The 23,043-nt window shown below is 37.3% G+C and overlaps 1 protein-coding gene across 13 annotated transcripts in view; it reads right to left on the bottom strand.

The window, feature by feature from the left end:
- LOC124637795 (histone deacetylase 4) overlaps nucleotides 1-23,043 on the bottom strand; it is an 81,404-nt gene that overhangs the window by 7,503 nt on the left and 50,858 nt on the right. For 6 of the 13 annotated variants that reach the window (XM_047174461.1, XM_047174453.1, XM_047174451.1 and 3 more), the window contains 3 exons: nucleotides 4,778-4,899; nucleotides 2,208-2,279; nucleotides 1,217-1,339 (listed from right to left, as the gene is read on the bottom strand). In XM_047174461.1, the coding sequence (XP_047030417.1) occupies nucleotides 1,217-1,339; nucleotides 2,208-2,279; nucleotides 4,778-4,899 (317 nt within the window). Of the gene's footprint in view, nucleotides 1-1,216; nucleotides 1,340-2,207; nucleotides 2,280-4,777; nucleotides 4,900-22,483; nucleotides 22,550-23,043 lie in introns of those variants that run through there. The other 7 variants (XM_047174456.1, XM_047174455.1, XM_047174452.1 and 4 more) reach the window with 5 other exon arrangements.

Genomic DNA, 23,043 nt, shown 5'->3' with positions numbered 1-23,043 from the left:
TTAGTTAATCTTCAAGAAAAAAGTACAAAGTCCTTAAACCCGTATTATTTATGTTGAATAGGGTGTTGTATGTATTGTGAATAAGTTTTACATAGTCGTGTGAATGTCTGCGGCTGAAGGTGACCGCGTCGTTGTGCCGCAATTTATTTCTCCGTGAATTTATTGATTTATAGCTCCGTGATTGTGACTGCAGCTAAAATTACTTGTGTGTTGATAAAAACAATGCAGTAATATTATCATAGATATTTTTATAACAATATCAGCAAGGCCTACAATGACAAGAGCATATTATACTAACGATGCATAAAATCCCCTTAGCAAGACTGCACAACTACAATGTTAGTAGTAATAAGGTAATGACGAATCAGCGGATGACTCGTCCACATACCACAGGTACCCTGCAGTCGTCGAGGGAGTGGCATCGGCAGGGCGCAGGAGCCGGAGGTTAACACAATTACACAAACTATGAATGATGTAATTACGAGCAGTTGTGCAGCCCATTCATGACTATTAATACCAAGCGTGTCGCGAGCCAGCGCTCAGCATTCCAGCCAGGAGCTTGTTTTTATAGATTTATGTGGAATCTTGATGAATGCTCCCTACAATCGACAGGTTATTTCGGTTTTATGCGCAGTAACATAAAGCATTGCACCATATTGAACAACGCAGGTTCATTCGGTCAGAAACACGCTTGCGGTGACGTCTGTAGTGAGTTGTGCCTACCTTGGAGGTGTCTTATGATTCAATCAATTTGTCCTGTAGTATTCAATGAGCTTAAAATCCCGAGCACCCCTGCAACCCGTACCGCGTGATATCGTACATCAATGGCGGTCTGTCAGCGGTGTTGGACCAAATAAAGTAATTACAGCGGATCACGATTCGGCGCCAACCGGTCCGGTCCGTCACGTGACAGCGGTGGCGTGACGGGCTCCTCGTGAGGTGAGCTTGTTACTCCACTACTTGTTGATGATTGTATTTAAATACGATGGCTGCTTGTTTATAAAATTGCGCCTTTTTAGCAAGATTAAATTATGTTTTTGTTTGGTACTTGATAAAAGAAACGTAATCATACTATATCAGCTACTTAAATCAACTATTGCAAGTCAATCTAATTATCGCTTTTGAATTACTGTACTCGACAAAAAATCAAAAGGTAATAAAAAAGCAACTAAAATTAACTATGATCTAATAAATAAAGTCGTGGATTTGTATTTACCTGCAGCATATTTACCTTCAAATGGTGCATCAGCTGCTGCTCGTGTTCTTGAGCCAGCTGCTGCCGCTGCTGCTGGAAGTGTTGCAACAGGATCTCTTGTTGCAGCTGTTGCTGTTTCTTCAACTGCAATAACAACGGAATCAATATTGCGAGGTGTCCCTCAGGGTACAATCTTTGGTTTAGTACTGAATGAGGCGTTTGACACACTCGATGATGTTGTCCGGTGATTGGCGATGTAATTTGTAGCTGCAATGTGATGCCTTCTATTTAATTTTCTATGATCTTACATCATCGCCGTTTAAACTTAAGAATTTCTATTCATAGGAAATACAACTAGATAAGGAAGAATTAGAAAGTTAATCGCCACAAAACAGAACAAACTGTTTTCCTTGTTTTGCAATGAATTGTGATATTGAGTGAAAGATATATTTTATAAATAATTATTTTATAAGCGTTGTTCTATATAACCGTATGATGCTACTCTCTAAAGTTTTTAACTTTTTGCGAGTTTATCGGTTGTACGAATATTTACACTGATTGTATTAATGTGATCACCCCACCAGCAAATGTTATTATTGTTGTTATTTTTGAGTTACTTCAATCTTCTGTGTCATATTCAACTACTTTATCATTGTACACTTATTTATTATTTTTGATATGTATTTCTTAAATGCTAATGCATTTTACATCAAATTAATGAGTGATCGTGTCCAAACGTCTCGGGTATTATTTGTGGGTAAAATGTTTTTTTATGTTAGGGGATGACAAGCGTATGGTTTGTTTGAACCACGAATTAGGGCTGATTACTGAAGATATGCCAGATAAATGGCATCTAATAAGGAACATGACTCAGGTTGAGAGACCCAAAATTGAAAAAAAATAAAATGTTGGCGACTTCTCAAATATGTTTTCGACAACGTTTGGACACGTTCATTGAATGCGACACATTGAACACTGTTGACTGTACACATATTATTTGATTTGAACTCACTTGCATCAGGAAACTACTCTCTAATGTCTGTTTCGCCCGCTCAGCAATATGGTTCTTTCTTGGGTTCTGATTCTGACAACGAAAGATGAAATACATGTAGGACACCTGTCTACCTCGACTGTGGTACGAACACCCTCCCGGCCATCAGATAGAGGGGAAGGGCTAACTATGGAATTCTAGCACATAAGTTTGTGACGTCATGGGACAGTTTTAAACAATCGAGAAAGTGTTGTTTTGCCATAATTATAATTCTGCAATACATTTTTACATAGTGGGCATATGCAATGACGTCACAAAAATATGTAAGAGAATTTGCGTTCATGTGTTAGCGGAACCATTATACTTGTGATAGATTACTAGATTTGTACAAAATATTGTTAGAAATCATTCAGTTCATTGACAGAAGGGAACCTACAGCTATTGACCAGATGATGCAACCTTGCACCGTGGGTCGGAAGCGTTCGATTTACAAAAAATACATCAAAATCACAGCACGGTGCGCGTGCGTGTATTTTTGTCGACGCGCGCAGTATTTTTGTTCGATGGGGAAAAATGGCGGGTGGTCGGAATGCGCGCGCCGCGAATAGATCGCGTGAACGGATGTTTTGCGCGGGCGCGTGGGCGGGCCCGAAATATTGTCATGTTTCAGGAGAGCCCGGGCCTTCGGGAAAGAGAACCACCTAACCTTCAACTTCAAGCATCGAAAACAAGTCCAGGATGCCATGGTTGATGAATGTCTGAGTAAAAGTTTAAGGAAATCTTTTAACAACAGTTAAAATGAGATTGCATTTTTTAAATGAATGAATTTGTATAAAAATTCAAGAATCTTGACTCCAGTAGAATATGAAGTGATGCCTGTGGCACAAACAGAAGAGCTCTACCGATCTTGATCAATAATGAAAAGTAGGAAACTCCTACTGAGCAAAATAAACCTTGAATGGCTTGTATCTCACACAAGAAAGTTTATATATATTACTCTTTGTGCCCTTACACTACATTTTCCATGAAAAAAAAAAAACGTCAAAATTACATTGAAGCAATATTCAAAAAGCACGCAGAAAGGGGCCGCGAATAATTTCATATCTAAATTTAATCCGTATAATACGCATATAATCATAACATATGCAGACGCTATACACATACATACACACCGACGTATACGCGATATTAATAGTGCGCGCGCGCCGGTCTCGGTATAAATATCGCGTAAAAATAATATGTATGCGGCGAGCGTTCGCTATATTTTGGGAAAAGGTCACGGTAATCTGCGGGCTTCGCTCCTTCACCTGCATCTGTTATCTGCGCGAACACTTATACACGGGTCTCTTGCGAATAACATGTTTTATATTATTTTGTGACCAAATGTTTAGATAAAAAAACTAAAACAGATAACATGAAGGACAGCATAGTTGAAGGCTCGTTTAAAAATAGCAGAAATCTTCGTTATATGAAACATCCGGGATCGTCTTTTGATGTCGAATGCTTTTGCTACACACATCCATAGGAAAGCTATACATTTATTAATTTGGCTTTCATCGCTTTCTATGTTTATCTCTCAACATCGTCAGAAGTTAGGACTCTCTAAGAAATAAACAATCTTTATTTAGAACTGACATGAATAAATATATCAACTACAAATCTGTCAGCAAATCTGTTATTTTTGTCAGCTAAATATAAAACTTCGCCGTTGTCTTGTTTTATATTTTTAAACTATTCGTGTTTTTCGTTTGCTTTGTGTTTTATGCTGATACCAGAGTTTTTGATATAATATCTAATTCTGCCTACAGTTCAATCGCAAAGTCATTCAAAATGGATTTAATCGTGATATCAGCAATAGTCATATCTTTCTAAGAAATTGGTAGAACAATCAATAACTTTCTATTAATAGTTGATGTTATCACAGCGATATAAATCTTTATTACACACAGCAAAAAGGTTTATTTATTATTGATCTATTTGTAATGTGGCCGTAGTGAAGCGCTCTAGTACGTACATGATGTAACCAGGCCTCCCGCCCACTCCCGTCGGTGCTGTGTTTACAAACACTACATTATCTTATAAAGAATGAGCCATGCTATAGCTGGGGAACTCGGAAACCTTGTTTACATATTCCGACATTCAATTGTCTCTGAAAACAGTTATGGAAATTTGTAGGGGAAAGAGGAAAAAATAAAGACCGACAAAGGGTCAAAACAAAATAATAGATTGGAAGCCGTTTATAACGGCAAAAGTGTGTAAGAATAAGAATCACCATGATACTAGTGAAAAAAGAAAACAAAATAATTTAAAACAATGAGGAAGACGTATCAATAGAACTTCTAAGAGAAACAAAGAACACAAGAAACAAAATGATTTTCAACAAAGACCATGGGAAGACAGATTGGAATAGAATAAAAAGCCGGCAACACATGGACTGCTTGAAGTAGTCCAGGCCGACAGCTTCAAGCTGTCGATTGCACAGTGAACTGCAGAGCTCTATGGACGCACATACACGAACCCCTGACTGCTTCAAGCGGTCCGTGCATGGCCGGCCTAAGGAGGTAAGAGATTTAAGAGGGTTTGAGGCTTACCTGCATGATCTGTTGATGGAAGCTGCTGGTGTCAGCGAGGGGCAGGCGCGGCGCGTGCGGGGGGGACGGCGTGTGCTGCGGCGACCCGTCCGCGCCGCCGCCGCTCTCGTGCGCCATCTCTGCTGCAAAGAGGAGGAAAATCCACTGTTAAACTAGCTTGAGACAAAGTATAAGAAAATTGATGTCTTGGAAATACGGAAATAAGGATTTAAGTCATTTGTCAACAATTTAATTTCCGTGATAAATCACCACAATGTTAAAAGTTTCCTTATGTATGAGCGTTGTTGTACCACAACAATTATAATGTAGGATTTTTTATAATCATGAATATCCCTTTGACATTTCGTCGCAGTCATGAAAAAGTAACCGCAACATTCTGTTCCAAAACAAAGACCCACCTATATAACTTGTATACTAAAATAACTTATCTGCAGCAATTAAGTATAATGCAAATGAAATAAATAACACTGAAACGAGTTTACAAACGTCAGCACGAGAGAATTATCGGAACAACTTCGCCAATCGAGGTGAGAGTCACATCCGTAAACATTTCCGGCTAGACAATGTTATTGCTACTCAAATCTAGGTTAACATCTGTACTATCTATCACTAGAGCTACTCATATGAAGCTTCCAACTGGACATCCTCACTCGAGGATAAACTTGCGAACTCACTCACACACGTCTATTGAATGTATTAAAACCTCAAGTCACACTTCTCTTCATTAGTTGATTTAGTTTTTGTCTCATGTTTGTTGACAAAGGTAAGGTAAATAATATAAAAAATCGATAAAAATCACTTACAAATCATTTTTATTGAAACAGCTGATCCTGTATAAATTCACATAACAAACAGAATCAATGAGATCAGTAAGGATAACGACACGCGACTTACGTCTCGAACGACATTGCAAGCGGGTGTACGCAGCCGTTTGTAGCCGACCTTATGCCTGTGACCTAAATAACCTAGCCCAGTGGAAGGGGCACCTGAGGCCCGTACCTAGCAACTGTTTGAAAAATACCTTGTTTTTGTTCAAGTAACGTGGTTGGAAAAGGTTCGCATCTGACCTTTCGATGGGTTCAATTATTCGAGTAGTGTCCTCGAGGAGTGTTTACGTCTGTGTTGATATTGGCTTGCGAACACTGAGGGGGGCGGGAGGACGAGCACTCCATGTTTTCATAACCTTTACACTACTACTCATCAAGCCTGCTTGTTTTCCTGAAGTTTAGCGGAGTTGCTTGTGTGTTCATGTTCTTACACGATATACACGTGTTCGGAACCTTTATCATGTAATTATTATGTCGTAACGATAAAGTTATGTAATGTATTATCTATATCTTTGACCAACGTAAGAACTTATCAAAACTTAAGCTCTGATTTCAAGTTGTAACAAGTTTATATTGGTCCCGCAGCCCCGATACTACCGCGGGGCACATCGGCGGCCTCGCGCTAATCTCATTGCACTTCCAGGACTGCATAGAGCAGGCGGCGCTCCCGACGCGACCTGCTGCCCCCGACCGAACTAGGTCGTCGGGGGATTGCGGCGAAGCCTGCGCCCCGCAGGGACTGCCACGGGGGTGGGCCGTCGCGGAGGGGGCGGGGTGACACAGCTATTTTTGGCTCCCGATATATTTAGAATAGCTGGCCGCCCGGGACCGAGGACTTGGGGTCCGAACTGGAGGTCACGAGCGCTTTAATTAATAGCTCCGTAAAGATGGGCGTTAAAGGTTAATTTTATATTTAGTCCACCTTGAGCCCGTTCTGCCGTGATTGGGGATATTTTGTTTGCGGCAGGTTCTACCAAGTGTGTAATACAAAGTATTTTGGTTGCTTACGTGTTGCATAAAAGATGTGTTAGCACGTCACAGTGACCGCTTGTTGCCGGAATTATAAAAGGTACCGCGGGTGAGGTCAGTCTCGCAACATAACGAGCTATATACCTTCTGTAGCTTCAAATGTCAAAAAACACAGTTTATGGGACCACATTTGAATAAATATTAAAACTCGTGTTGCTAAGAATTTATTGCAACACAAAAAGTTTGGATATATTTTTTTATTATCTGTATTTCATCAGCAAACCGGATTTATGTTACGGTGCTCGCAGGAGCGTGCAACAAACCTGATCTCACACACATCAGATTAAAGGCGAAGCTATATAAACATCAAACAAGATGCACAGCTCCAAAAATATTCTCATCTCATCTGCCACTTAGCCGCAGCTTTAATTAGGAGAACTAATTAATAATGTGAGTGACCTAACACAGAACCTTATTTATTCATGTCCGCCCCACTTGTGGCAGTGCGAAGATGTGACGGGAATAACTGGGTTAAGTAGACCAAATGGGACATCGCTGATGGTTTATTTTCGTCAGATACTGACTTAAATGGATTTGGAAATAGTTGGTGAATTCGTGATTTAGATAGGGTACCTCTTAAGATAACTTATGGTCAAGTAAGAATATTTTGAAAGTCCTTAAATGCAAATAATAATTGAAATATTTTTAAATGTATGACGTAAGAAAAGCCGATGTCAAAGTTCGTAGCACGCTACGAAAGCACTCCAATGTTCGGGAGACGGCAGCGGGCTACGAGCGGGACGAACTACGCGCGTAGCACTTTCTACGCTACGAGCTGTGCTACGATAGCCTTGCGTAGCCTAGTAAGTCGTAAGCCAAAACTAAAATATGTTTTGATTAGAATGATTTTTAGTTTCTATTTTAAGAGTAGATTTATGTATTAAAATACAATAACATAAGAGGATTAGGTTCTTCGACTTTACATTATAAATAACTAATACTCTAAGTTTATAAGGGTTTCAAGGAGAGCTCAGGTTATAAGGCCGTGCACTTAAGTACTCGTACTATTTTCGTATCGACAAGTATCAATACTAAAATAGTAACAGTCACTTATAGCCAGTCGACCGTAAGGATTCTCTGCTCGCTTTAATCCTATTATTTACTCTTTCCCCCGATTAGTAATACGAGTACAAATATAGAGTAAGCTTCGCAAACAATGTAAACGACAAAGAAATTCTTGAAATTCATAATTATATCGTTACATGGAAATATGTTTTCCTCGCCACCAAATAAACGAATACATGTCCTCCAGAAATATACTTAGTTTGAGGTTATTCAACTGAACACGCCTCTCGAATCTTAACAGATGCAAAAACAAATGTATTAGAGGATTTTTTACTGGATTTCTTTAAAGTGTGTTTGAATGAGTTCATTAGTGTTTATCGTCATGTAGTGTTGGTGAGGAGACTGCGTATCCGGCTGGCGTCAGTGCGCGACTTTGCTCAGACCTTGGGCAAACTTCAATAAGTGATTAAAAAAGCGTCGGCATTATAATAGCAGAAGTACAACAAAGCTAGATCAACAAAGCGGTGTAGCCCCCCTCCCCCTCGCCCCGCACCCCGCGCGCTATATATAGCTCAGCCGGCAACGCGCGGCGCGACAACTGAAGGACGCGCCCCGCCCGCGCCTCTCGCGCGCCGTCCCGCTCCCGCGCGCCGCCTGCACTACGCGCCCAAACGAGAAAGAGCACAATATACAGCGAAATTATTGAGTTTTAAAAATAGAACATACACGCGAGCTACGAAACGTGACAGAGTGGAATGATTGAATAATTTCGCGGAAATGCCGCGCGGACTAGCGCGCCGCGCGACTCCGTCTGCGCTGCAACAGCACGCGGCACGCAGCACGCAGCGGCCATAGGTGACGACGCACGATGCGTCAACCCATGTTTGCAAAACATTCACTACATCACACAGGTGCATGTGTCTATCTGATGACCTTAAACATGACCCATAAAATGACCCCAATTAGCAACCCTAATCTTTATCCAGCCCATAGAAGCGAGTAAATGCTTAACAACGGCCGGTACAAAGGAAAAATGTAACTACATACAAATAACTTAATGTATAGTTGGCAAAATCAGTCAGTTTGCACAGCAGAAATTGGTACAATAAGTTTTGGTAACGTATTCATGAATTCCCAATGTCTTTACAGTACATACAATATAATGTAAAATTATGTCCGCCTTAATGTAATCATCACGTGAGGTTTTCTTTGTCGAACTGTCCGAGTTGCCAAGCCTAATGGGATGGGGTAAACCAGTCAAATGCCCTATCCATTCGTTCGATAGAGGTCTGCTGTTTAAGTGTAAAGATAATAAATTGTTTTAAACAAATCTATAAAGACACGAGTTGGATGCCTCCTAACGTGCATAGGAAGAAGACTAAGTACACATCCTCGATACACATTAGCGACAGAAAGTCAAATATTTCCCCAATCACTTATCATCCTATGCACAGAACGATTCCTGAGGAAGCCAACGAACTGTGTACACCGGTCCTAACTCAGCGCTGTGTTGTTGTTTTTCATCGCGAAAAAAATTGATTACACGCGGTTTTAGCCACGTGACGGCCATTTAGAGAATAATCAGATTCTTTTGAAGTTCCCATGCACGTGACCCGGTGGAATGTCAGACTCTTAGTTATAACGCTTTTGACACAGTCGCCTGAGTATATATTACGTCACACATTATGATTATATTAACACGTGATTAAGTTGAAGAACGTGAGGATTACCTACATGATTTATGTGATAGGTTGACCGAGTTAGTATGTTACGCAAGTGTGTGTATAACCAAAGCTATTGCTATAATATTAGTGATATATCGCCGCTATTCTCTGGCAGCTTGACCATGAACCGGGAGGAGAGTGCAAATTAAATATGTGCATTTATTTAATTGTTTACGACGTATCATTTTCATAGACAAACTTCTTCACAGCCTACAAGCCAATAACAGTTTACACATCAATTCTAACAACATGAAGTAGTAAGACCCAGAACAAAAGTGCGCGCGCACTTGCCACGTCCACCACATCATATCTTCCTGCCTCCTGAATGCTGGCTCCACCAAAAATAGCAGTCCATAAAAGCCAAGTGTTCACCCGTTCCACATTGAGAAGCGAAGCCGGTCTATTTCTGTAAGTGTAAACAGTTTGTTAGAGTATTCGTATGCGCGGGCGCGCCGCACGAGGCTATTTTCAAACGACTAAATGCAGCAGCCACCGGAAAGATTAGAAATGGATTTCGGTATGGTGTCTATTGATGTTCTGTGAGCGTTTTATGTTCGTTGGATGTGCCAACTGAGAGTACACGAGTTCTGACATAAATGTACGAGCAAAACTGAAGGCTTTTACAATGCCGCTTGCACTTTACAATGACGCTTCTTTTAGAATTATCTTTAGAGAAATTAATTGATCCATTTCTCGTATAATTTCTAGAACTGATACAAACATTGTAAGCACAAGATAAGTAATGTATCTATAAGCAACACTAAAGCACTTGCAAGCAGTATTAAAATGATTTACAATGCATATATTAAACAATGCGCACATTACTGTGAAATATACGCGCAATATCTTACGCTTACAAAGTGCAACGGGTAGCTGAAAGCTGCCCTACTTTTGACAACAGTTAAATTCGAATAAGCTTTGCTTTTAAAACATCGCGGCTCAGAATAAAGCAAATATCGTAAAACGTATCCTAACCTATAACCGCAATATGTGAGTAAATACAAATCTTGAATACATCTACTCATACTATAAAAAATTCAAATAAAAGTACAAATTGAGAGTAACACAAAAACATATTTTCATTAAGGAGTTCGCGCCGAAAAAACGCAACCTAAAAATATGAATGTAAAAATACCGCGACAGTTTCGGTCCGCGCGTACTCACGGGAACGTATTGCGCGCGCGCACCACGCGTTTCATTGATCTTGGAGAGGACGGAGGTTATGGCGAACCTCATTTGTTTCATAAAGAGTGAAGTGTTTTTGTGTTGTTCCTCTCATTAGGTCTAATGGTTTCGGAAGGTGAGGGCAACTGGCGAACAATGGTTTAAGTCGAAATTGTATCGAATATATTCAACGTATTCAAAATTAATCAAGCAGTAAAAAAATATATATGTATATTCAGTTCCAAGCTACATAATAAAAAATCGTTTAAAGCGAATGAAGTGTGAATTATTACGTACATTAATATTCATATTAAGTATGTAATATGCAAGTCCGCGACTTGTGGACTCGCGCTTACCGCTCAACTTAACCTTGAAGTAAAAATAGAAAATTGTTGTCCATCGTTTCATTGAAACTTGAATTATCGAGTTTCTAAGAACTCTGGTGGTGTAACTTGATTATATCCTTCGACTTATTTAGTTTCAGGGTTCAATTTGCTATTACTATCAATTTTCTATAATATCAGTTGGTTGTAGTCTCACAATTTGCTTATTCACCTATTTGATTAACAGTACGAAATAAAGTCTTTATAAATTAATCTTCCGAACATTATAATTCTCGCCTTCCGAACAGGAAACTACTTTAAAACAGTAAATAAATACTAGCACGTAGTACATTTTCCTGTAACATACACGAATAGTTTGAGCAAACAGTACAACCGGAAAAATACAATACAAATATTTGGGACGATCATAACCAAACGAAGGATTCACATGCAGATGTTACTTCAATAATATAACAATTAACAGGTAAAATTTTAAAGGAAATAAAACTTGCACAATGAAGAATACATAATTGCATACTAAATACTGCAGAAGAAGTAACAACGTTCATGGATGAGGAGCCTGACAAGGTGATACAGGATTTTATATTATCAAGTTATATTGAACCAGAATACAACAATAATAACAATTAGTAAGCGTCTGTTAGCACGATAAAAGCACGTGTATTCCGACGCCGTATTTACCCTCGTTTCTGTGAACCGACGCGGCCGAGCGTCCGGCTTCACTTTTATAATAACACCTCGATGTACAAATATATTAAATACATGTACAATACATGCAAACAGACATACATGCACGCAGCGGACGCGTGGCGATGCAAGTACTAAACAGAACTCAATAGCGATTGATTAGCGAGAGATCGTCTTATATCAGCTTCAAATATTTATGTTTTGTGTTAAAATACAATATGTTTACGTCTGTTATTCAGAGATATAAACTCCAGAAATACAAAATCCAATTATGTTCCTGGAGCTTTTAAGAACACTGAACGCTTTGATGACCCAAGTTACAATCACATAAGGTTTGGGACATTGTTTGTTCCTTTATCTTTTCCAAAGCCATGCAAACACAACATAACAGAGATTCCTTGCTACACATTTCAATAATCATTATCAAAACTACTACAGTACGCCCACGGTCCGCTCGGTACATTGGCTGATCTGGTCACGTGACGACACCCTCTTATTATAAAACGCGGTATCAAATAAGTATCGGCTTTTGTACTACCTTTAATCCAGCTTTAAGTACGACCTTGAAAAAACGTTATTACAAAACGCAGTTATCGCAAGTCCTATTACTATCTGTAGTACAAAAGATAAACCATCGAGCCCCCTAGTTTAACTGCAGTACTTAGTCGACAAACGTCAAATTCCGACATTATTTACTTTTGAGGTTATTTGTTTTGTGATGAAAAAAACGAAAGTGGATATAAATATGTGTGATTTGGAATACTTGGATGTGTTAGAATACTATTGAGAGTGTCCGGGGACCCAACAGAGTGCGTCATCGAGAAAATCTCTTCAAATTACCTGACGACAATTTTCGATGTAAATATCGATTTACGTTTTTCGATTTTTCTTTTGGTAATTTAATGCACACGATATTTTGTGTGTAAGTTATTGTGCACTTAATTTTGAAGAGGTTCTAATGAGATGCACAACGTCTTATTTAATCATTTAAATCGGGATGAAAATAATCCAAGTTATTTCTAACCTAAAAACAAAACATAACTCGGATACGCGCGCTGACGTTCCGTTATACGCGCAAACTCGATAGTTGTTTAAAAGAGAATAATTGGATCATGTATATCGTTAAAAGATACTAGAAATATAAAATTACCTTTAAATAATAAAAAGTAATCTTTTCAACTGCAGAGATATTTTTTTTATTATCATAGTTAATTATTTTTCATCAAAATAGACTTAACAAAATAATGTAAAAAGAAACGGCGCATAGAATCCGGAACGATTGAACGAATGATTTAAAATATTTGTTGCTTATAATCTGTGGATATTATTTCAACCACAGACAAATCGAAGTACCAAACAGTCTTCTCTTAGTCTACGTTTTGTAATAAGGATGTAAAGACTATCGTAAGTACCGTAACAAACCAAGACGTCTTCAGTCTGGTTTAAACCACTACTTGCGGCAGTTTTTATAATAAGAGGGTTTTAGTATTAGGCGAAACCGGCGTGTTTACATCCTATTCCTATATCAGACTGTGTACATAGACTTACCAATTCTATTTAAGATTATTTGAAACAAATGTTTCCAAAAGCCTTGGTTTTATTTCATTTTATCAACTTTGCTGTCCACAATAGTTAAAGTATCGGTCTCATGGGAAAGGAAAGTTATTACTTTCAAAACTTTCAAGGATTTGTTTTCAATGGTGAGCTAATAATGGCGGCAGCGTCCAGAAATAGTCTTAATGAATACAGATTTGACATTAAAATGTTGTTATGTCACTGTTAAGTATTTTTGTCATCGATTTTATTGGCATTGATTATAATGCAAGAGAATGAAATAATATTATGTATTATATCGTAATTTAAGCAGACTTGTAATATTTAGCATATTATTTGAATTAACCTTGTTTCATCACGATAAACTTAGTTCTCATGAGAAAATGGTTAAATTAATTGTAATCAAAATTGTATAAACGAAAATGATAATAAAAGAACACAAAGTTAAAATAACAAAAACATTGGTAACAAGAATTAAAAATAACAAACGAAACTGACAAACACAAAAACTCATAGCTGGAACGCAAATAAATAATTAACCAAATGTAATTTCCTTAAACACGAACAGAACCAAATGTCCGTCTATTTACAGACAAAACAGACGTAAACTTATTTGACACATGTGTAAAAAAATAGGCCACGTAGGCACATGCATGCAATAATTCATGCCTATTAAGCAGACATTGTGGGCAGGAGTGAATCACGGCTATATTTAGTTGCAGTATAATTAGTACGCCATACAAAGGCTAGTCGAGTTAAGGATCATTGAGTCATGTGTGAATTCTTTGTTTGGGATACATACAAGCATCAGATACTGGGTTACGAAACTTTCGCCACATGAAACTCTCAAGTGAAGCAATAACTCCTTTTACGAGAGGTCGTGAACACCGTCCTGAGCCGATACGTTTTTTCACGATTAATGAACAGGTTTCGATTGCGTAAGCAAAGTCAACAAAAAATTAAGACAAAAAGTAAGAGTTCAATGACGCACAAACTTTCTGTTAATTAAAGGTTCTTATAAAACCATCTGTTATTCAGGATATATGATACGATCTATGATATGTACAATATTACAACATAACTACGTTTAGTATTTACCACTAACGCGCAAGGTTTTGTTTGGATGTGTGTCACTAGCAGCTGTCAGGCACTCCGAATGAATCACGCTCATTAACAACCCCTCAGTGACACCCCTGACACAGTTCACTTGGCTCAACCCTCTCCTGCACTTGTCACTGCGCAAGTTCAATTTTTTGTTAACCTGTCGGGACCTGTCCCCCTGCATAACATAAATAGACTAGTAAATCTCCCCCGCTTGCTCTATAAACAGATGGGCGCATTCCGTCCTGTGTTATTTTTAGTTGTACTAATTCGGGAATCACCGACTCTTGGTGGTTTTTTTAAACATAAAGTTTTTTTAGATGATCGGTTTTGATTGAGTTCCATTTGGGTTGGCGCGAAATGTTTAGTGTTCGCCGAATTCGTTTGGAATCACCGCTGATATTAGCAACTCCGATCTAAATAAAAGTTGATTGGATTTAAAAAAAACGTATGTAGTACGTAAACGCAAATAAATCAGTAAGACTAATGAACCTTGAGTGATACAAATAGTGATCGTTCTCTAAGCCCACCGGTACAGCATATCCCACAAACTTGTTTTTGCAAGATTAATGACCTGCATCCTCATATTTATGTTAATAAGCCTCAGGAGATCCTTCCTTTTGTTTCTTAAATGTCTTTATAACTCAAACTGCAATAAAAACAAGTATCGAGTATGAATAATTCCCCGAGAACATCGAGTGAGGGCTCATCAGTGATGCAGACACAATCAAATGCCTTCGTGAAGTCGGTACATCGAAACCAGACTGCTACCAAAAATAAGTCCAGAGTAAACTCCAGCCATGGCGGACCGGAGGGGGGGTTCGCATGGTTATTTTGAACCAACAAAGAGTGGAACAAGTTGGCTCGCGGGCACTAATAATAACCCGGTCGATACTTTCCCACTACGTTTATTCCCAGGCTTGGTTATACAAGGAGCTATTTTAGGACCAGTATTGTTAGATGAAGCAACAAATACCAAGTTTTTGTATTTCTTTGGTTAGTTGATTGTGATGTTAATTTCGGAATAATTTTCGCTGTTTTTAAACGCTGAATGTTAAACTAACCTTGGATGAATTACTTAGCATAACATATTCATTGTAAAGGAAGAGTGGACTGTTATGTTCAATACGCCTATAATTTGCGAGAATTATTTTAGGACATCCTTCAATTTTCTTATTAAGGCGAATGATTTGTACTATTCAAATTTTCTTGCCATTGAAAATCATTTCAGATCGGAAATGGTTTCAGCACAATCATAATATGAGTAGGTAACGACAGCACGTGGTGACAGGGAATTAGCTTGTAAACACCATGGCGACCCATTTCCCATTAACATTTGACCGTGGGAACTGGGTCACTGTCTTCATGAATTTCGCCAGTTGTCTCCTCGTATAATTTTTGACATATCCGGCATCAACTTAATTAAAACAATAATTTTAATCTTATAGTTGTTGGTGTATTTTCAAAATATTGCAAGTTCTACGTATTTCTTGCAAGTAAGAGGCGACCTTAACCCAAACTCAAACAAAAGTAAAGAAACCTGATCAAACACTGCAGACCACTTTATTTCAACGCACACATGCGCACGCGCACTTGTATTTGCACATCTATCTACATACATTGTTCAACGTATAACCACTAGTTTCATTTCAACCAGTTTGTTTTTAACTATGATTTAGTTAGCAACAACAAAAAATTAGTTGACGCTATTATCTTAATTCACGCTCGTCAAACAATATTAAAGTTTTCCAGTTAACTTAATGTTAAGTAATAGAGTTAAATTGGGCGTGAGCACGGAACCGTGTTGGCAAAGTAAGTCATAAATCAAGTTGCTGGAGGAAACTTTTCTCAGAAATTGATGTAAGTGTAGCAGAATATTAAATAGAAAGGTGAAGCTCAATGTAGGAGTAATCTCAGTAATGCTTTCTTGAAGTTTACAACACAAAGTATCTATGTGATATCATACATAGGCAAAATCATGTGCCGTCAGGTGACAGTCACACAATTGCCAGACAGATTGGCGATAGTTTTAACAATTTACCCAATTCACATTCCGAATACTTCACTATCACTTGGAGCTCTGGCAATAGCTACAAATGTTCACAATTCTACTGAATTAGAGTACATACGCGCTATACATAAAGTTGCACGATTTCGGCTCGTGATTGAAGCCGGCGGCTATAAATAGCGGACAAGTTATAGTCGACGTATCGATGAGTGCGCGGGCGAGCCAAACAAACAATCAAACGCGAGCGATTGAAAAAAACGATGCTTTATAACAAGATACACTTACGAAACGCTACGAAGCCAGTTTCATACTTCAGAACGTACTATCTAAGTTCGGGTCGTCATCAACGTACCTACATACATTTTCTATATCAATGTAGCTAGGGACAACAAAGAAAAACTATTCTAAATGTTCGTTAGACTAGACAATGTAGGTATACTGACAGCGCTGTCTATTATACTATTATTCAAATTAAATGCTAATCTCGTTAATAAAACATTTTTTATTTATAACCTAGTCATGAATAAAATCATGACTACAGCAATCAATGACAATGACGAGGATGGATAATTGAATAAAAAATAGATTCATTGAAAAAAATAATAGGAAAATGATAGTATAATAATAGATGACAATGGGTGTAAACGACATTGTTGAAGGGAGGAGCGTTTTTATGCGCACGCGACTGCATCTCGTCTGTAGAGCCGTCATCAGGCAATAGTGGAAATATTTGTCTCAGAAGAAACAGTAATTTTCATGTAAACAATAGCATGTAAGTTTGTCTAGCGAAATGGAACTTTGTTTATGACTCAGCCCTCATTGTCTGACCCGTAACATTTCTCAACTTATGATTACTACTATTACGAAATGCCCTAAAACCTATTTATGAATTTTCACTAATAACTGTAGAAGATGAGTTACACCAGCACTAGTATACGATGCACTATTTAAGTGCAATTGTAAAGTTTTTAGTGCCCCACGTGTATTTAATGACGACCGGCCATTGACTGAGGCGCGTTTCATACTCACTGTTTTGGCTCACTTCAGGAAAACGAGACATATAATTATGGTAATGATTAAATGCTACCGAATATCTTGGCATAAACATTACAAGTTCCATGTTTGTTCTAGCTAGAGCGTCGAATAACTTATTGCTTGACCTTTCAAAAAGTGTATTTTGGTTCTTTCAATAACTAAACCTGAAAGTTACTTATATTCAGCGTTCGTGTTCTTTGATTCTATTTTGAGCGTTTTCAATATAATCTTAAATCAGTTATTTTGAGGCTTTTCGCTAGCTTGCGTGAGTTACATATTCACGGTTAACGAAAATATTTGGTGCATGTTATGGTTGTTTCATAATTTTTGATGATTACTGTAACAAAAGTTAAAATTTTGCTAATTTCTTGCTAGAGATTTGAATTTGAACTTGGATTTAATATATTGATTGAATGCAAATAAGCTTGTTAATAAACGAATGGCTGTTTGTCAATTAATTGTTTTAGGAATAATTTAATGGTAATATGCAAGCAAATATATTTATATTCAGCAAAATGCTGCAGTTTGTATAACAAAACAAACGAGTTCTCATTGGGAACTGGTTCAATAGAAATAAATCTGCAAGCTAGGATTGCGAGGCGGCTATTTGTGTTAGTTTTGTTATTTCCATTTATTTTCGTACAAACTGCTGAACTAGGAAGTAAATACAAAACTTGGCAGAACGAGGTACAAATATAGACGTTATTTTGTGTCTATTCATACAGAATGCTTGTATAATAAATTGCTGTATCAGCGCGATGTAAAGCCTTTTTATAAACGCTGTTGTTCAGGATACCGGAACACGCGATACATATAAAACGCCATAGACAAAATAACATGGACTATGCGAAGAGACCTTTGTACACCAATGTGCTTCCTACTCGTGGGTAGAGATTCTTCTTGTATCGTCCAATTTGTTTTATAGTATTATCCAATATTATTCGATTATTACATCAATTTAAAGCTGCAATATTTGGAGGCTTTGAGGTTCATACTCACTTGACTCTTACAGGCATACTTTTTATGAAGCTCATGAAATCTTTAGCGTTTCAAATAAGTGTAAATAAAAATACAAAGATATTCTAAAGATTGCATATAATAGATTGGACGTGCCACAATAAATCAGCCTTGACATTTCATTAAAATGTCTATTACAAATCCGACGTACAAAACCCATGGCGAGCTATATGTGACGAGGTAGATCACACTCATAACAAACATGTTTGTATGTATGTGTAGTGTCACGTTATGTATGAGCTATAACAAAGCGCTGTCGCCAACTAGCACATAAAGCTCGTACTAAAGCTATTTATATCGCGAACATAATCCAAACAATGGCTCGCTATTTTTACACAATATATTAACAAGAGTTTTCCTGTCAATGTGCGATATTTATAGCGGACACACTGTTGCTATTTCTGTGTTTATCGCCGAACAGCTACTCTGGTAGACCGAGTGGCCATCATTTACATTTTTAGTGGGAATACTTCGATGTACCTACTATTCTAGTCGTCCATTGGGGCGGTCGTAATACTGATGCAAACACGTCATATCTGACTTGAAGAGCAAAGGTACTCGTGTGTTAAACCCTTTAAAAGGAATTAGATGTTTCCAGTCAAACCTGTTAAGGTATTTTGAGGTTAACAAAGTATGACGTGTTTTATATCGCCAACTTATCGTTCACACTAACTTTATGAATAACGAATGTTCGTGGGTTTATTTTAGTGAACGAAATTCCTGTATATCGCTATCGGAGTAACGTGCGTGCAATCACATCCGCATACAGAAATAGTTATAAAGCCGTGCTGTAATCAGTCACATGCGATAAGGCAAGCGTCTATTTATAAGCGGTCAAACGGCCTTTCAGCGTGACACTGTTTACACAAACTAGGAAAATTACAAACTACTGTGTGTACTAATTATAGGACAACATGAGTAATGGAACTACTCATAAAATTAAATGGCGGTTGTTGCTGTTTTTCCTTAAAGAGTGAGTGAACTGCAGGAATAAAAGCTCATGGTGCCGTTCTGTCTTATACATTATCATTTTATTTTAATATGTTTGAGGAAAGAACCTTCAAAGTTATGAATGATTTAATTATGAAATCTTTGTTGTCAGTAGCCTTGAGTGATGATTACCCAAAAGTAAATTGTTAAGCTAAATTGTATTCTTATACAAAATCCTATGCCAGGGATGGCGAACCTTTATTGACTTACGTGCCAAATTAAATAAAAAACACAATGCTTTTAATAGAAAAAGTAAAACATTTATCAAGAAGGGACTTGTTTTTGATTCGCCTATTAAAATATTTGAACATCAGCTCAGATCTCTAAACAAAATAGGCTCTATTCCGAACATGGGACCTACCTAGTTCCTATGTGATCCAGTTGAATCCACGAGCAATATTTAATAGTACGTCGTTATGGTCATAACTACAATTGAAAACTTGCAAATTAATGGCGTGCCCAAATTATTTAGCTACGTGCCGCCACGGCCACGCGTGCCATTGGTTCGCCATCCCTGTCCTATGCTCTATATATGTAAAGAAAATTGAGAAAAACTTTCTCTTACGCAATCGTGTAAAGCAAGCCTATACTGTATTAAATTGCAAATAATGGTGCAACAATAGCACTCAAGTTAATCATAAATATAATATTAAACCGATGTATTTTCCTCCATTCACTTTTACAGCTTACTTGTGACATTTACGCAAGTTTGCTCACTTATTATACAGGAATGTCAATAGCACGCACTTTGTGAGCAAACAAAACATTCCTAATACATCTAAACAACACTTATTTACTATTAGAACTGGTTTAATCTGAATACAGGACTAAACCACTTGCAACAGGTGGTGTGAATATGGCTTATACTGATGAATGATTCTTAGAAAAAAGGTAATGCACATTTGTACTTTAGTTGGTACATAAACTGTAGGTATGAAATCACAGTATCTTACTTCTCAGTAGCACATAAATATAACAGTTTCCAACTTGCTGGTATAGGGGGCGCTGTCATCGATAATAAACAATATATAGTGTGCATATTTAATTATCTGTTTGACACATAAGTAAACATGTTGTTATGTGCAGTTCGCGTTACGAGTGTGTTTGCAAGCGATTCTTTGTATCGTTACGAATACTGAGAAATTATTGCGTTTGCGCAGACGCACCGTCTGACGCGATACAAGTGGGAATACCCGTATGTGCCTACTTTTCTTTTAATATCAGAACATCGTTATAATTATAACATTTTCATTTTCAGTCTTCTCTCATCCTATTTATTATGACCACAGATTAATAAATACATAGTTACTACACTACCATTGAAATACTGCCTTTCCATTTTAATGCCTGATGTAAATGGTCTAACCTACGAAAGTACAACAACTTAATAAATACATACAGCTATAGAGACTTATATTATGCAGACAGACCACAGACTATTATTAGCACCTACTTTAGACCCGCGTCACGTAGTCACCGTGTATTAACACAAAAAAAAAACTTGGTTAGTGAATAATCAAAGTGATTAGTGGCTATTATTAGAAGTCATTAATTTTATCTGCCCGATGTCAGGGGTCACTAGCTGTTGGTGGACAGTATTTTTTATATATAAAAGATTGTGTGGATAACATGTAAGTAGGTAGGTACCTAATATGGCGTGTTGCTGTGGCATTCCACAGTCTTAGGCATCGACATAGAATTGATAACGAATTAATTGTTATATTGTTTACTTATTCTAAATTAGTTCACAATTATATTAATTACATCAATTTATCTCCTGAAATAATTATTGTAGGTAGTGATAAGTCTCGTCGTTTTTGTGTGATTTGTTAAGAACGAAGTATAAAAATACGAATTTCCTTGTATTTTCCCCTGTACAGTGTGAAGGTGTATAATTTTCCTTAAGTTATTAAAGTCATAACATTTAATTGGCTATTACAATTTCAATGCTAATCAAACGTACTTCGAAGTGCTGACTAGATGATATACGACGTGTTTACGACAACTAAGTTTGCTTCTATTCCTAGCTGCTTATTAAATGATAGTAGGTATCTAATATATAATGATATATGTATAACTTAACCAAATGTTCAACGTCAACAAAATTGCACAGCACATTTTTTTGCATTTTTTTCCTACTAAGCAATTCTATAAATAAACTGAACTGTGTTTGGTTCACATGATGTTAAAGTAGCATGTGTTTTAAAAAGCCCATATGTGATATGATTATATGAATCTCGGAGTTTCCATGGGTCAGTATCCCAGCTTTAAATGCGTGTTACGTCATGTGAGGCTAAATATAGGCCACTCAAAACAATATATATTGTAATCATCGTGTCACGTCCGCCATGCTACATATGCCGAATGGTGGCTATAAATAGGACATTTTAAATGGGCATGTGTCGAAATCGTGAGTTGTGATCGTTTTATGAGATGATTGTGCTTGTAGAAGTTGAAGGTCAATCAAAATAATGATTTTTCTGGAGTTTTGATATTTTCTATCTTTCCTCATAGTATGATCTTGCTTGCAGACAGCATGTCTTCGGAGGACATTATTAAACTTGAGTACGTAGTTGATTTGATGTATTGTTGCTAACAAAGAGTCAATTATATTAACTACCTATTTGATTTATCCATAACGATAAATAACATTTTTACCTAACAAGATAAACCGCAAAAGTAGACAGTGTGTGATCATGTGGTGATTCATTATGAGATAACTTCACATTTATATAGCCTTTTGATCATGTCCTATAAATAAAGATACTGTAAATATCCTTTTAAGCTTCACTAGGTATCGAAACATTACCACACGAATTATTATTAGATTGGAATATTATTGTTCCGCAATCAGTGTCTGAAAATAGCCTCGTTATGTTCAGTAATTAGTGCAGGCTGGACAGGCGGATAATCATTAATCGCAGTTATACAATGAGATAACTGCTATCGTGGCTAATTAGGTAAACTGATTGCCTGGCGATTTTATGTGTCATTAGTAGTATCTGACCCTTAGCTGAGATGATGTCATTTTTATAGTTTCACATATCATACGATGTTGAAAATACGACGATGGCATAAACAATGGAAAACAAGATAACAGACTTAATTTATTTTTTGTAAAATGTCTTACGATGTGACTCTTCGACTATTTCATCACAATTTAAAAAATGTTCGTAGAATTACAGCAAGCTAATATCAACTTAAATTTTAATAATAATTACTTTAGATTACGATACCATCAGTCGCGTACAATTTCCGCAGCCTCATCCGTTACGATCAAATCTTACCTGAAAAAGAAAGATTTTACATTAATTAAGGGAAACAAAAGCGATATCCAAATTATGATCAGAATTTAAATGGGTATTTAATATTCAATATTCGGGGATTACCTTAAAATTAATGTTTTTAATCGATCGATTTGTCGTTTAGATACAAGTTTGTGTATTCGTGTAATCGACGATAGAATCTCGATGTAGGAGGCGTGCTGCGATAGTGCAAGTGTTAACCCTACGACCGCGATGTGCTAAAATCGCTCGCGTTCCGCGCGGCCGTGGTCGCAAACTTCTATTTTCGCTCCCATACAAATAGTATTTCCGCGAGCAAGTTTTTACATACAATCTATTTGCATCGGCCGGTGTTGCCTCACACCTACGTTGTCGCCATGCTTGATTGAAACTATTTTACGATCTTTACGTAAGTGATAATGTTTGTGTGAAAACTGCACAGCGACATTTTTTCGAACCATTATCTCAGTTTATATTGAGTCTCCCAACGAATTTAT

This window comes from Helicoverpa zea, chromosome 16, assembly GCF_022581195.2.
Source record: "Helicoverpa zea isolate HzStark_Cry1AcR chromosome 16, ilHelZeax1.1, whole genome shotgun sequence".
In the NCBI taxonomy this organism is placed as follows: Eukaryota; Metazoa; Arthropoda; class Insecta; order Lepidoptera; family Noctuidae; genus Helicoverpa; species Helicoverpa zea.
The sequence above is the reverse complement of the archived record's forward strand: the minus strand, read 5'-3'. Positions and strand labels throughout refer to the sequence as shown.